The sequence below is a fragment of the Neoarius graeffei genome, chromosome 10 (assembly GCF_027579695.1).
Source record: "Neoarius graeffei isolate fNeoGra1 chromosome 10, fNeoGra1.pri, whole genome shotgun sequence".
NCBI lineage: Eukaryota > Metazoa > Chordata > Actinopteri > Siluriformes > Ariidae > Neoarius > Neoarius graeffei.
In genome coordinates this window covers 8,257,112-8,274,501 of record NC_083578.1, presented here as the reverse complement: position 1 = coordinate 8,274,501, position 17,390 = coordinate 8,257,112, and the positions used below count along the sequence as shown (strand labels likewise).

Genomic DNA, 17,390 nt, shown 5'->3' with positions numbered 1-17,390 from the left:
AAAATAATGGTAACTGGTTAATACTGGTTTTTATTTCGTTCCTCAAAGTTTCTGTAGCCTACAAATAAAGTCATTCTTCTCCTTCGCAAGTTTCTATGACCCGCTGGGGTTCATTTCCTGTGTGACGTTCGCTGACTGAATGGAGAGAGCGGGAGGGTGGACTACTATCACGTCTCCACATCTTAAATAAGAGGTGGATATTGCAGTCTATCGTTATTCAAAAACGTCAATTTCAAACACGATATCAATATATTTGTCCACGTTAATGAGAGGCTCGCGAACATTAAATGACGTTAACCTCTGTTAGCCTATCAATGCATAGGGCCTGACTAGCCTTTGGTAACACACTAAACAAATTCTTTCATTCGGCACTTTTTCTGTTTGTGTAGATGGGAAGACATACTGAGAATCCAAATCGCCAACATTTGAAATATTGTTTTGAATTATTTCTTGTCTTATTTAATGAAGGTTGTAATAGAATTAGCCTACATTTGGCTTAAGCTGGATGAGACAGAGACATAATTTTATAGCCATTTGTTAAACAGCTGGCAGGGAACGTAATTAACCGTTCCGGGAACGAAATTTTTGTTCTAACCGGTTCGGGAACGTCTAATGGTGGAACCCCGAACCGGAAACGTTAAAATTCCGTTTCTGTTCGGAACGAACCAATAGGAAAAAAATTCTGGTTCAAAGCCCTGGGTTTTATTAGCGTTTCATTACTTTCTCCTCAACACCGGTCCAAAAGGTTGAAGCTGCTCGTTTCAACAAAGATTCATTCAAATGAAGAGGAAGGTCACATTTCTTAATTTGCTCTACAAATCCACACTAACAGGGGGGGGGGGGGGGGGGGGGGGACCCTCTTCTTCAAAAGTATTTCACATAGAACTTATCTAAAGAACGTGACGCTCTTTTCCCCACCCACATGATTTTCAGACGAACCAGAGATCATTTCCAGGATAGGACGACACCAAACTCGCAAGACAGCTACAAATACCATAGCTATGATGAAACAAGAAACCCCTGCTGGTTCATAATGCGAGAACATATTTCTACAATCACAGATCTATCGTAAGCAGATCTTCCTTGTATAATCTGACCTGGAGGACATGTGCCATCTTTTATAGCGTTTGGCCAAGATTTTAATCTGAATTCTCATACAGTATGATGAGCAACAATCCCAAAATCTGTAGCATTGTAGGAGTGGGTGGAGCTAAACACATTTACACCCCTGTTGGGATCACCGGAGTTATTCTTTAAATGCCATTCAGTGATCATGACAAAGCCGGCTTAATCGAGGAAGAGGGGTTTGGAGAGGTGTCGTGTACTTTGATTGCAACACGGTAAACAGTTAATACGTGCGATTGTTTTCAGGCAGTGAATCGAAAGCAGCGAGTTCCTCTTAATTAGCCAGGAGGCAGATTAGGCTTTATTAAATTTGAACACAGGATCAGAGCAAAAGTTCAGCCTCCCCTGTGCAAATGCAAGAGCACGCACACGCCGCTTACAATTAATTGCTTCTGTAATGTTCGGAGCTTACTCGTTCCTTTGGGTAATGCATTTTGCACCAACGGGAGTGAAGCTAATCACTACACGAACAAACAGCAATAAACAATAAGCATCAGCCATGTTGCTCAAAAAAAAAAAAAATATTCAGGTCGTTTCTTTTGGTTTTTTAAAGCATTTATTGTATATTGTGCTTTAAATAAGTGTCACATATTGATCATATGATTGAACCGCAACACGTGGCACTGTTATAAAAAGGAGTATTTACACCTCGACCCTGAACCATGTCCAAAACAAAACCACCCAAAAGCAAAAACACTCAGATAAAAAGAAGAGCACAAGCAGTATAGTACTGCAGAAGACCACTCTTCAGGATCCACGTTTAAAGTCTTCAGAGTCTGTATGAAATCCTGGAGAGTCCGTTAGAGATAAACCTGGGCCTGAAGAGAGTCTAAGGTATGGAGAAACCCTGCAGCTCTATTTAAGGAAGGAAGGAGGAGTTCCTCTGGAGTGGAGTGAAGGACGGAAGTGCATTCTGGCCTTTCAGGATGTGAGCGCAGGAGACGTGCATGCACAGGAGAGCCGGAGAAGATCACGAGGCCAGACATCCACGAGACACAGCAGGATGGGGGGGGGGGGGAGGTGACGGTGACATGAGGACCAAGACAAAGACAGGCTTTCAGCAAACCTGCCAAGACAAGACAACGATCAGAGCTTCACAGATCATCTGACAGCAAAAACAATAACAAAACAACTTCAGGGAAATGTATTTAAAAAAGGGTTTCTGAACTTTTAAGAAGGAACTCGTCTGTTGTAGCGTTCCACAGGATTTGTGAGCTTTCATGCTTTAGGTTGCTAAATTGAGCCAAATCTTTGCAGTGTCCCTTTACTTAAATAAAATAAATAAATTATTCCACGAAATCAAGTCGTACATGAGCTGGTAGCTGACAAGGCGCGTAGCACCAAGTTGTCTATAAGCCATGCATGACCAGATTGAGTGGAATAACTTATTCTATCCACAGTCACTGGATTTTGAGACATTTATTTTTTGCAAATTCAATAAATAAAGAAACCCACACCTTTATACAAAACATCTGACAATCATTTCCGCTTAGAATGTAAACAAACTGGCAAACATGACAGACGCAATTTGCGAAAAATGCGATAATTCTTGGAAGAAAAAATAAAATGTTCTTACCATCAAATACTTCTATTCCATATTTTGCTGCTTTTTTTTTTGCATTTTTTGGGGTTTTGTTTTAGAGTTTTTATTTCGTCCTTGGTTGGTTCAGTAACTTGCGCCACCTTTGTTTTTCTCTACTCACAGTATATGAGCTGATATCCTAGTATCTGATTAGAGTAGCCAATCAGAGCATGCGATTGCTCATATCCAGTGAATGTGAACAGAGTAGTAATCATCTATCCATCCATCCATCACCTATACTCTTTTCCTGATCGGAAAAATCAAACCGAGTTTTAACCTCAAGTCTGAGTGAAGCACGTAATGAAACCAAGAACGCAAAATCATCATGTTTTACCTTTCAGTAAAAACCTGGAAGTTGTTAGGCTCATGGTTATTGTGGATGTTGGTCTGAATGGGCGTCGCTACATCATGGATCAAACCCAGGACCGTGACTGCACTCCTCAAATCATTACGAGCTGATTTAGGGCGTGTATGGTGTTCTAACTTGGCTTTCGAACAGCTGAACAGTTTAATGACCGAAACACTGGCATTTAGAGCTCAGAAGAGTTTAATCCAAGCAAACAGCGACTGCGCTCTTGAGCATCATGTCAGGTTCCCTTCAGCCGTGAAAAGCAAAAACGTGTCATTTTAGAGATGCGACTTGTGACAGAGCAGAGTAAATACTTTACACCATCTCTCACACACACAAGCTTTTATTTTTAAACATGTGAATAAACCAGAGCTTGGTACTGCAGGTCCTCACTCACTTTTTGGTCAGGCAGCACCGGGTTGCCCTGGAGATGTGTGCTGAGCAGGGTGGCACTGGGTCGGTCGTGCTCGCAGAAGATGGTGCCGTTGACGTAGTGGAAACGGTCGCCGGGGACCAGACGGTTTCTGCACGTCGCACAGGAGAAACACTGACGAAGGAAGTGACCAAAAAGAATAATTTCAGATGAGCCCTGAAGACAAAACGTTGACTGTATGGCTACGACAGGAAAAGCATTACCTTGCCTGACACTGGGTTAATATTTGAGTGCTGTATAGATTTGAAACACCTCAGAAAGGTCGGAGCACTCAAAAGGCAAAAAAAAAAAAAAAAAAAAAAAAGTGCTTTGCATATCGAAGGTGTCGGAAATCAGCATTAATAAGGCAAACACTACAATAATCAAGCAGACATGTTCACTACAGAACATCTCTGATGCCTAAAAAAGTCTGACATTTCTGACTGTGCAAAAGTTTGTCATGTACTTCCTGGGAAGCTGAATTTTGTTCTTTTGACAGCAGCACAGCTGCAAATCACAGCTTTTCATTTATTAATCAGCTCATTCACAGGGACTCATACAGCAGGCAATAGACAGGATCCAAGACTAACAGATGGATTTAAAACTATTAAATAACAATTATAAAAATCATTGATCTGGTGAAACTCTGTAAAATAATGTTTTTGAACATTTAGGGAAGGAATCTCTGGTGTCAGGAACAGAGGCGGAGTTTGTGGTGTCTGCGTAACAGAGCAAACTTTTGTTTGGCTTTTTTTGTCTTGTTAATTTCGAGAGAGGTGGGAGGGGGTAAAAAGAGGCTGGTGAGGGAAAGACCGTTTATAGCTGCTATAAAAAAAAAAGTGGTGAGAACAAGAGCTAACATTGCACTAACTATAAAAGTTTGGGGGTTTTTTGTAAAGTAGCATCCTTCTTGAAAGCTTTCGTACTTTACACGCATATCCAGATTTGCTAGATTCTTTTTTTTTTTTTTTAATCTGTCAAGGGCATAAGAATTGATTATGTTGTCAGGGGGAGACGACCCAGTACAAGCAGAGATAAAAATAAAATATATATAAAAAAAATAAATAAAAAAAAAAAAAAAAGATGAGCAATTCCAGCGTTATGGATGTGACATTTGGACTCAAAATGGCAACAACTGACCTAGTTAATTTTTATTCCTTTCCAGTATTTTAAAATTTGTTGTATATTTTTAAGACCTCTCATATTGGAGAAGTCATGGGAAAAAAAAGAATTCCCATAGTACATTTAGAACTCTAGAAAATGCCAAAAAAGACATGCGTTATGGATGTGACGGAAAAAATACCCCATTTCCAGGGTGACTACACATTCATCAAACTCTGTGAAATTGCAAACATAATATCCAAATGCAGGCATGCATTTAATAAAGGAGTCTTAGCTGAAAATAAAAAAAGCCTTTGTTTAAAATATTTTCTATTTCAAGCAGAATCTAGGAAGAAAAAAAAAAATCAGCGTTATGGATGTGACATAATTCTGTTATGGATGTGACGAGTCTGAAATAGACATGGCATATGTTTAGAAAATCAGCAATTTAACCACCATAACCCTTTGAAAAACTCTAAATATCAGCTAAAACTATCAAAGTTCTTAAATATTTAGGATGGCTATTGTTTTGCTGTTTTGTGGATTTTAGCATACATTTCTGTGGCTTGTGGCAATAATATAGAATTGTACATGATCAAAGTTGATTTTAGCTTGGGGTTTACATTATAAGAAAGAAAGACTGACAGTGACAGATTAGGTTGGTTACAAATTGGTTCAACTTATTCACATCTGTAAAATACAGGCCTAGGTGATATCTCTGGGAGTGGTTTTGATGTATTACATGTTGCTTTATTTTTGCATGGTGAGGTTGACATTTACATGGAATTGCCCAGATATAAACCCCTCCCACCCCAATATAAGCAAAGCTATATCTCCCACCCACCCCAAAAAAAGAAGGGGGGGGGCACCCCACTAGTTTAAAAACAAATTTTTTTTTACATTTCTTTAAACCTAAGGTGTCCAGTGGAATCCAGGATAGAGTACATACATACATTTTTTTTATGATTAGATTATTATGATTTTGTGATTAGATAATAAATAAAAACCCTAAGTGGGATTAAAACTCAGGCAATTCTGTTTAGAGCAGAACCAGGAAACCATAACTCCGCTTCAACACACGATCCATTGTTGATTTCGTTTCCTTGAACTGCGCCTCAATGAGCGTTTTATTCTTTATCTTTATGGAAGTAAACATTTGAGACATTTTGACCTTTTTTGCCATACTGCTCTAATACTAGACTTGGTATCCGTTTCCATCAGTGTTTATGTGCAAGCTTGGTTACATCCGCACACCTTTGCTCCAGCAGCATCGTACACACGCTCACAGAACAGACAGGAGGTTAAGTGTGGGAAAGGTTTATTTTCTGACGCGATGCCAGCAGACGATGCCTCGGTGGTTCTCACCTTGAGGTGGTAGACGTTGCCCTGCGCCCTCATCACCATCTCACTGGGAGGGATCGACTGGCCACAGGCACTGCACGCACCTGTGTGCCCGAACAACCTGAAACACACACACACGATGAGTGAGACGGAAGGCTCCATCATCACCCTCAGGGACTACAACATTCACCATCTCTGTTTTTAAATGGCACCACTGAGACAGCTCACATATAATGAGCACATCATTAGGCGTATCTTAACCAGGAAGGGGGGGGAGAAGCCCACGTTATTTGATATGATGCGAGTCACCTACGACACTTTGAAGCACTGGGGGGAAAAAAAAAAAAAAGTGCACGAGTGATGGAAATGAGTCTGACGCAAATGGAAGTAAGAGTTGCTGCACATCCATCAGCAGACCTGCACAGCTTCACACGACTCATTTGCATCGCAAATCAGGAGCCTTCACCAACACGGCCCTCGCGTTAACTCAGGAGGAGTTTGTAACGTGCTGTCTGAGGAGGTGAAGAGAAAAGGGACGCTGGAATTTATTCCCAGACTCAAACCATGACCGGAGCACGAGTCATGAGTCAGGAAATATTACAGCAGCCAGTCGTCTTTCAATTCAAACACACTGGAGTCCACCACAAGCTCCTTCACAATACTGCTGAGGTACACGATAATCACAAAATATTACAAAGAAAAAAAAAGTTCCAGGAGGTACAGTTTGGCCAAAAAAAAAAACCCACAATTTCACATTTATAATCCTGATCAAAGACAGACAGTATCTGATGTTTGCTTCTACAGCTGGGGGACATGACAGCATTTAACAATTACTTCGCTACGGTGAAGTGAATAATCAATGTTATTATTTTCAGATATTCACTGAACCTGAGGCAGACAACCGTTTTTTTTTTTTGCCAAGTTGCTCGAGGTGATTAAGAAATAGTTTGAATTTCTCAGCCAATCAGCACACACGATTTCCTATAACCGCCTGCGTATTTATACCATTTCTCAATCACCTCGAGCGACTCGACAAAATGGTGGCCGATCGCGTCGTCGCCGGAAGATTACAGATGAAAGAAAATGCTGCCCCTAAAATAAAAGCACTAAAGATGCTACAAAGTTTGATCTAAAACTATTAAGGAATTTCAAAACAAAAGGATTTTATGTGGCTTGGCATAGATAAGCGGCAAGTCTGTGCTGTGCTCTTAAATTCAAGCTCCGTAAATAACCTCAACTTCAGGTCACTTCATCTTCGGAGAATAAGTGTTACAGTCCGAATTTCTCAACCAAATCAACCTGCGCGATTTTGTATAATCACCTCCGTATTTATACTAATTGTAATATTGATATGCATTTTTTTTTAAATAACAGGATTACAAATCTGACTAAAAGCAGCTGTGATGTTCAAATTTACAGCAACTTTTGTAAAAATGTTACATTACTCTGAAGTGTTTTTTTTATAAAAATACTGCAAAATGTTTAATATAAAAGCTAATTTAAAAAAAAAAAAAATCTAAAAATCTCTTGACACAGAGTGTATCGTAGGAATACCTTCAGGAATCATAACAGCCCCACTATTGTAGAACCACGAGGCTACTGGAAGTCCATCACCCAGAAATGGATTAGTGGAGGATTTGACCTGCACCAGTCAAACGGCGCGGTTCGTTTTGAGAGATCTGATCATTCGATTAACATTCAAGCTTACGGCAACCAAGTAAATCTGAAACGCCGTCCCCTCAATGAACCATGGTAGTTTGTTAGATAAAAATGGGATGATCACCATGGCAACATCAGTTTCATCCTTAATATTCACCATTTAAAAATAAATAAAGCCCACACCCCCATATACCTTGTAAATAATCAATGATGCAGCGGTATAGCAAAGCAGCATTACTGTTCTCAACTTGAAGTCAATTATAGGGAAGGGTTTTATTCCTCTTATATGACAGCAAAATGGCCAATTAGATTTAAAGAACGACACATTGTACTTATCCATTTATAGTTATGGACTGTCCATGAAACAAGTTAATTCCCATTTTATATATACACACACGGCTGTCTGTGTCACTGCCCATGTATTTTTGGCCAAAAGCCAGCTTGTGTTGTCAAGAAACCACAAAGTGCAAACTCGTCACTCCTGAAGACTTTCCACTGGAGGAAAGCAGCAGAGACTGGAGACTCCTTCCGTAAAACGTTACGCCTCCGAACAGAAACCCTTCATGATGATCTGCTTTTCTTTACCAAATACTGTAGCAACGTATTCATTTCAGCTGCTTTGCTTTAGTTTTTGTTTGTGTTGGCATGGCGATCCTGACCTGATGTAGTCGCTCCTGCACAGAATCATTCCTCCTTTGCTGTAGCACGTGGTGCCGATGTCGCCCAGCTGAGCCTGGCAGCATGAGCACTTCAGGCAGCGCGTGTGCCAGTAGCGCTCCATGGAGAAGAGCAGGAAGCGGTCGGCGATTCGGCCTCCGCAGCCCGCGCACGCACGTGACGCACACCCAGCTCCGCCCACCGCCTGGCTGTTCACCATGCCTACACAACAACAACGCAGAAGAGTCAAGCATGTCCGACTCATCCATCATATCAAAAATGCATACTGCCAAAAATAAATAAAATTTAAAAAAAAAAAGCAAGATCAACACCAAATTTAACAAAAACGAGAACGCTTGGGTCAGTCTGAACACCGCACTCGTTTACACTTACCTGTATACCGAATGATTAAAGATCATTCAATTATTTTTTTTTAATCTTCACCCTCATACTATACACACACGTATGTGTATTTAAATATAAATTATATTCCTGTGCAAAAGTTTGTACCCCCTTATAACAAAATGTCGCTCCCCCCCCAACTGATATTTCCTCTACCTTAGAAAAGTACAACGTCTCTGATGACAGATTTATACTCCTAGTGCTTAGAGAAGTATAGTGAAATTTGTAGCGGTGTCTGTGTACAAATCACATTTATTTAATTTACTGAGCATGCAAGTATGAGCCTCGTGCCATCACATGATGTACAGTACAAAATGAAACACTTTTTCTCACCACTGGAACACCAGGCCTGTGTGGATTAAGTCATGGAATTTAAAACTAAAGCAACTCAAAATGCTGTAACGAACCATCCGTGTGTCCAGAACTCCGTGTGCGTGCGCGCGAGAGAGAAATGTTCAACACGAACGCACACAGGAGGTTTTATTGAGACTGACTGTTCAACTACTTCAGAACTCTGAATTAGTGCCACGAAACATGGAATAAAATCAGAATTTCTTTTCACCGACATGGAAATTGTGCTGGCAACCACCACAAACCTTAAGACACACACACACCAATACAAGTTAAAAGGGACTTTGTTCATTTAAAGCAGAAATAGATGGGTGCTCGATATACTGGAGTCCCTTACAACTTGTAACCTGATACAGGAAGCTCATTAATCATAAATTGTCCAGAAAATGAAATGAATTGTGCTTCATGTAAAAGTTTTAGCAGTATACCAACCACAAAATAGCTCATGTGGCCAAAACTGCAGCCATCATCAGTGTACGATAAATTAATATATTAATCCATAAAACATCTCAATAACTTAAATAGAAACAATGTTCCAGAGACAACCTTCATTAACTGAAGGATGTACACATTATACACAAAGATTTATATAGTATAAATTAATATAGCTGTCTATACTTCACCACACTATCATGAATAATAAAAAAAACACATTTTGAAAGAAATGAGTTTTAAGTAAATGTCATGAATAAAAGTTAAGACTAGAGAAGGTGGACGAGGAATTTAAATAACAGCCAAATAATTAAATTTATCACTTGTCATTTGCTTGATTTTTCTTCATGATATTTACATTAAAGGTGATAAACACAGTATAATTCAAAAATCTAATGCTTTTCATCACCCAACAATAACTCACATGGCTTGATGGGAGGATTGGGAATGACTGACCAAAAAAAAAATAAATAAAGTCATGTCATTTTTATTTTTTTTGTTACAAAAACTGCATGATTAAAAAAAAAAAAAAAAAAAGTTTATAATGCTTGGATCTAATAATCATCCAAGAACAGGCGACTACCAGAGAGAATCCTGTCAATCCCATGACAGCACTGAAGCTTCCATGATTATGACGATCTGCAAATCAGATATCTTCTCATTTTTATTAAGTACATATTACAGTGCTGATCCTGTACATGAAGCTGATTTTCTCTGTAACCTGGTCTCAGTGTAAATACAACTCAAACCTCAAAACACTTCCAACAGTGAACACACTGCAGAAGGAGTGCGTGTTTCTATTCAGCAATAGGATTTACTCCTAATCCAAGCTCTTGAGCTTCCTAACAAGCAGGTAGACGATGAGGAGAACTTGTAGATGTGACAAGATCCAGACACGGAGTCATCACGATTCGTGGAACAGAGCAGGGAAAAGAAACAAGTGCAGACTGGTCATATCAGAGAAAAGCCATCGGGACAGAGATACAGAGGAGTTAAGTTTGGAGATACTGGAGCTCATTAGGTCATTATTATACTCACACTGTGAGACACTTAAAAACTGACAGATAAAAAGAAAAAAAATTATTAAATGCAAAAACCTGCGACAAGAATCAGTTGTGGAATGGTAAGAAAGAAAGAAAGAAAGAAAGAAAGAAAGAAAGAAAGAAAGAAAGAAAGAAAGAAAGAAAGAAAGAAAGAAAGAAAGAAAGAAAGAAAGAAAGAAAGAAAGAAAGAAAGAAAGAAAGAAAGAAAGAAAGAAAGAAAGAAAGAAAGAAAGAAAGAAAGAAAGAAAGAAAGAAAGAAAGAAAGAAAATTTGATGATGTTCAGGTTCTTCTCCCTCTTTTAACTAACACACACTCTAATGACGTTTTTAGAAGCATCTCCAACAAACAGAATTCATATACATGACATTTCTGATGATAAAAATATATGAAATAGCCAAGAAAAAGTGGGTTGGTTATTAAAATAAGCTAATTAGTAAACTAGTAATTACTAGTTAGCTCAGTTGTAAAGATAAATAGAAAAACAAAATCTAACAAAAAATATTTTTAAAAATAGCTTAAAAAAAGTCAGGTTCAGTTGAAAGCATGAGTGAAAAAATAAGATAATTTAAAAAAATAAATAATAATAATAATAATAATAATAATAATAATACAAATTCCACTCACCTTCAATTTGTTAACACACCCAGAGACACAGGACAGATGTTTTCAGGTCCCACAGCTGTTTCTGCGTCCAAATCTGCAACTTTTCAAACTACAACTATAAAACTATAAAATATGTTTCTTTATAATTTAATATTTAATTTACAGCGCGTCTGAAGACAGAACTGCACTGCGCATGCGCACACCGATAACGGCTCCGGCTGCCAGACTGATAAACATGATGAATACCGAGACACAAACAGCTCCGGTGTTACCGGGGGGAGTTTCTGTGTGACCGGAAGCAGCCCACTCACATCCCTTTCCGTTCCACTGTGACTGTGAAACCCTGCGCGCGCGCTTTTTTATTAGTCTTCCAGGTGACGTATTGGCGTCGTAGTAGCCCCAACGGCCAATCGGAACGACCCGGGGGGCGTGGCTAAAGAAAAAGACGGTTTGTGTTCAAAATGGCGCCCAAGTTGCCAGTTCCTCTGTTTTCAGTCCGTTCTGCTTACTGCCGATAGTTGTTTGTTTATCTATCAATCAATGTTTTAATAAAAAATCATATTCTTAATAGGCTACTGTCAATATTATACTGAAATCATATTATTGTTGTTAGATAGATAGATAGATAGATAGATAGATAGATAGATAGATAGATAGATAGATAGATAGATTTACTTTATTGATCCAAAGCTGGGAAATTGTTTTGTTGCAGCAGCAAGTTCAAAATCAGACATGAGAAAAGAAAAAGACACACAATAGGCCTACAACAAAAAATAGCATTTAAAAAAAAAGATCCCAGGAACAAGCCGACTACCCAATATACTGATAAAAAATATATCTATTTTTTTCGCGGTCCAAATCCTGCACTCTGATTTCATACATGTCAACCTATACGGAATGTCCGTATTTTATACGGATTTGATTCAATAAACATAGTATACGGGCGTACAAATAAAGTTATACGGATTCTTTAAAAAAACTTCAATATTTATTTAGAGCTGTAATCAATTCCCACGATGATAAAAGAGTGCATAACATTCACAAACATAGCTACTGTACACCACAGAAAGCACAAACAGCCAGTAAAGAGTCTTATGAAATCACGCGTTATCTTGTGGTAGCGAGACTTCGTTCCACTTTTGATCATGCGCACACCGCATTGCGAGAATCCCGCCAACCGGGAAGTAACATTTTGTTTGAAAAGTGTATTTCCACCTGAGCGACTTTCACTAGCGACTGAAAAGATTCTGAATGGGCACTCCGGCAAGATCAACACAGACACTTGCTGTGACATGCAGCCTCGTGAGGTATTGGTGCAGACTGCTAAAAAAGCTGTCATGGAGTACAATTCAGAACATTAGAGTGACACTTTGTGTTTTTGTCAAACATTGGAGCTTTGTATTCATTCTGAAGGTTTATTGTTATTAATATTGAATAAAAAGTAACTGGGATATATCATTGTTAATTATCATTCAAATTTTAGGTAAATTATTTTAATTTGCATCTTATAAGGATTTTATAAGGGAAATACGGATTTTGGAGGTTGGTTATACAGGTTTGATTGACCAAAGGTTGACATGTATGTGATTGGCTGGCGAGCGGGTCCATATCCTATGATACGGACCCCGGTTACAGACCCCAGTTACGGACCCCGGTTATGGACCTCTGGCGACTCGCTCATTCACAACAACAACAAACATTGTAGCAATTTTTGTCAACAATTATTTTCGCATTTCTCAGGAGAATAGCATTAATTTTACAGCATGGATAGCGATAACAACAGTGTTCACAGCGAAAGCGAGTTTTACTACCCTGAGGAAGAAGAAATAAAAAAACATTTCAGGAGAAAGCTAAAAACCTCTAACTTGCTAACGCCGAGCAAAACATGGCTGAATCCTGAATGACACCTATTTGTATAAATAGGGGACTACATAGGCGGCAAAATGTAGTTTTTTTTCCTGCCATGGAAGTGCACTTGTATACCGAGGAGGAAGCCATTTGCATTACAGCCGTGAATGAGGATTCAAAATGGCGGCTCGGCTCGGTTTTCCCTTTCGGGTGCTCTCGTTTTCTGTTAGAATTTGGTAAAGAAAAAAATAAATATATTATTTACCAGCTTAAGGTCGGTCCGTATGGTGAAATACCGTGACCTCAGCCTTGAATACTGACCTCGGCCCAGAGGGCCTCGCTCAGTACTTTCAAGACCTCGGTCATGGTATTTCACCATACAGACCTCCCAGCTGGTAAATTATATATATATGCTTTGTATATGTGAATGTGCGGGGCGGCACGATGGTGTAGTGGTTAGCGCTGTCGCCTCACAGCAAGAAGGTCCGGGTTCGAGCCCCGTGGCCGGCGAGGGCCTTTCTGTGTGAAGTTTGCATGTTCTCCCCGTGTCCGCGTGGGTTTCCTCCTGGTGCTCCGGTTTCCCCCACAGTCCAAAGACATGCAGGTTAGGTTAACTGGTGACTCTAAATTGACCGTAGGTGTGAATGTGAGTGTGAATGGTTGTCTGTGTCTATGTGTCAGCCCTGTGATGACCTGGCGACTTGTCCAGGGTGTACCCCGCCTTTCGCCCGTAGTCAGCTGGGATAGGCTCCAGCTTGCCTGCGACCCTGTAGAACAGAATAAAGCGGCTACAGATAATGAGATGAGATGAGATGTGAATGTGCATTAATAGTGCTAAAAACAAGAGTGTGATAAATTTCACTAAAATCTGTGCAAGAGTGGCAGTATTGAATGGATGATAAATAAAAACAAAAAAACTCTGATGGTGCAAAAGTAACTAATGTTGTGATTGTTGTTGTTATTAATGACAAAAATAATCCATTTATTTACACATATACACCAATCAACCATACAAGCACTGACAGGATTATCTCATTACAATGGCATCTACAGTGAACAGTCGATTCTCGAAGTTGATGTGTTGGAAGCAGGAAAAATGATCAAGCATAGGGGAGATCAGGGAGAAATGGGACAAGTTTTCAGCTTTTGTACTGTAGATTGTGTAAAATTCTTAGCAGGTTGCATGACATTCAAACAGGGCTCTCAAGTTTTGACGTCAGTTCAGAGTGAGGTTTTGTCGGGAAGGGCAGGGGTGGTGTTGGTGAGGGGTGTCGGTGGCGGCACACAGGGGGGTGGAGGAGGAGGAGGAGGAGGGGGGGGTATGATTGGTGTTGTGTGTCGTAAGTGTTCGTGGCAGATTTTGAGGCCTTCAGTACAGGGGTAGGGGGCTCCCACTTGAAACACAGTGGTTCCAGGCCTGCCATTTTAACAGCCATGATTGAGGAGAGAGTTCCGTCAAGGGCCAAGCTGTTTCTGGTCTTGGTGTTATTTAAGCCAACCATGGAGAAAACCCTCTCTGCATTGGCATTGGAGTGAGGGAGCAATAAAACTAATTCTGCTATCTTGGATAGCCTCCCAAACTGGCTCAAACCAGTGACCTTTGAAAAAAAAGGAACAGAGGTCCTCTATTACTCAAATGTTTTGCTTTCATCATGTCAATTAATTAAATGTGTATGTCATGTGGTGCTAAATATTTCTTACCTTGTTCTTGGTTGAGGACAGCGAGAGACCGTGTAAACAGAAGCACGTAACGATCTACTACTATATCTGTGTATGTTGCAGTTTGGCAAGTACCCAGTAAAGGAAGAGGTAAAAAAATCACACTGAGTTTTCATTCAAATGTGCAACACTAGGACTAAAAACAGGTGTCAAAAATAGTTGCTGAAATTCGCAAGGATTCAAGATTGAAGTGGCGAGACAAGCTCACAGACTCTGGGCAAACTGATAGTTAACATTATTAGCTGGAGACAATATTTCCCAACATCAGCTCTCATTATTTTTGTGATGCAAGTACTAATTTCGTTCAGGAAATACAAAATCATTTGATGAGATGACTTACTGTACTGTAGGCTACTCATCGAATATGGCGCTCCCGCGTCATCCAATGTGTGTCGGTCTGCACTTCACCGCATCGGCTTCTTTGGAAAGTTATTGGCGGGATCACGTAAATTTTATCTGGATACAACAATGCTATTTTTAGATTGGCTGTTGGGTAGCTGCATTTCTCAATTTATTGACTGGTGTGTGGCAAGCTATTTCTGAACTCTGCGGGAAACCACTTGATGCCTGCTCTTCGTCCACAGTTAAAAAATAGCGGTGCACCTTGGTGGGCATTGTCCTAGTAATTTCTGTGCATGAGAAATACAAGGTGTGGCGTGTGAACTGCTTGAAATGCGTGTGTCTCACGCCCAATGCATGGCACTTGAGAGTATTGTTCATATCACATTCGAGAGTATTTAACCCACCCTCGGGCCACAACATTAGTGTCTCTGCTTGTTAGGTTTTATTATTATGTAGGTTTATATGTAGGTTTATAAATAATTGTAATTCTTGACCAAGAAAGCAGTAATTTATTTGTGACAAAATTAAGGATTAATTTCTGTTCAGTTAAAATGACCTTATGTCTCAGCTGGACATTGTTTGGGAACATTTTGCTTGTTTTGATATGAAATGATTTTTTGATCAGAGATGTGTCTGAACGGCGCCAAGGTCTGCAATGATGCCACACACACCCACAGCTGCATATCCAACGTGTATTTGGGATTAAAAGTTAAATTTAAAGCCATGATTCATGTTAGCTTTATAGTTTATAGTTTTGTATTAGCCTTATTGCTGCACAAAGTGTTAAGACTGTATATGGGAGAGCTTTTTAAGATCCTTTATTATTTTGGACTATTGCATATACTATGGCAGTGATTTAGATTTAATTGTTAGATCTAAGATGCATTCAATGATTTAAGTTAGTTTTATAGTTTTAAGTTAGTTTTATAATTACAGAATATCATTTAGGATTGTTAAGACTTTATGATTCTAATGTTAAGACTTTATGAGTTTAATCCTGAATCCTGTTTGACCGTCCTGATGTAGCACTTCTTTGTTTATGTTTCGTATGACTGTCTTTGTTTAGGTTTGTTCTTATTTTTTGTTTACTTTCTTATAACATCTTTGTTTAAAAATTCCATCACCATCCATTGCCCTATGTTATATCTGACCTGAAGGGGTGTACGTAAGCAATGACCTTTAAAATCTGTCTGTACCTTGCTATCATGTCATCTCATCTCATCTCATTATCTCTAGCCGCTTTATCCTTCTACAGGGTTGCAGGCAAGCTGGAGCCTATCCCAGCTGACTACGGGCGAAAGGCGGGGTACACCCTGGACAAGTCGCCAGGTCATCACAGGGCTGACACATAGACACAGACAACCATTCACACTCACACCTACAGTCAATTTAGAGTCACCAGTTAACCTAACCTGCATGTCTTTGGACTGTGGGGGAAACCGGAGCACCCGGAGGAAACCCACGCGGACATGGGGAGAACCTGCATACTCCACACAGAAAGGCCCTCGCTGCACCCGGGGCTCGAACCCAGGACCTTCTTGCTGTGAGGCGACAGCGCTAACCACTACACCACCGTGCCACCCCGCTATCATGTCATATCATCAGAAATATGTCATTATGTTATGATTTACACACACACTGATGGAGATTATTTGACCTGCCCCAAGATCAAGCTGCTCACTTGCACGCAAGTCAAACACACACACATACATCTGAACATTCCATCAGAACAGTGATGTAATTAAAATGTGACTTGCTCACACACACACACATAGACACAGATATCAAAATGATGTCACTCACTCACACCCCCCCATAGACACACACATACACACATTCATGCACACACACACATAGATATCAAACAGTGATGTCATTTACACACAGATAACACTTGTATATAATAACCCTCTGTATTCTTGTCCAATTGGGGGAACTTGCGAATAAAGATGTGAACTACATTGGGGTTCCTGTCTTTCTTTGTGACTAACCCCCCCAGACGTCTGGGTGGCACGAGGGCGGGGGTCTCGAGAAGTAAGTTGACCGTTTCCGACTGGGTGAACCCTAACACTGCTTGTCATATATACTGGCCTTCAGACTTCACTTTTTCTGTCATTATTTTTTGCAGGGAGACATGAGACATTATGTTGGGAGACTTGGGACCTAGTAGGGAGACATGGAACAAAAATAAAATACCTAGCTATCCTCAGGTTTCATTTTGAAAGAAAACAAAGTGGTTTTTAACACTGTGTTTCTTTAATATTTAAATAATATTGGCTGGCATTGAGTGGTATATCAGATATATTCCATTCAGCTAGCATGATATTGAACAAGTCGAAGACGAGTAGCTGAATGGAATATACCTGATAGACCATGAAAAAAATCCAGCCAATATTATTATTATTATACATACATATTCCATT

At 39.7% G+C, this 17,390-nt stretch overlaps 1 protein-coding gene across 1 annotated transcript; it reads right to left on the bottom strand.

Annotated features, from left to right (window-relative positions):
- Window positions 1–1,658: 1,658 nt before the first annotated feature.
- On the bottom strand, window positions 1,659–11,379 carry si:dkey-90l8.3 (LIM domain transcription factor LMO4-B). Its single transcript, XM_060931208.1, has 5 exons — window positions 11,080–11,379; window positions 8,229–8,448; window positions 5,935–6,031; window positions 3,454–3,603; window positions 1,659–2,191 (listed from the first exon to the last, which is right to left on the bottom strand). The coding sequence occupies exons 2-5, from the start codon at window positions 8,444–8,446 to the stop codon at window positions 2,183–2,185; spliced, it is 474 nt and encodes a 157-aa protein (XP_060787191.1). The 5' UTR covers window positions 8,447–8,448; window positions 11,080–11,379; the 3' UTR covers window positions 1,659–2,182.
- Window positions 11,380–17,390: the final 6,011 nt, after the last annotated feature.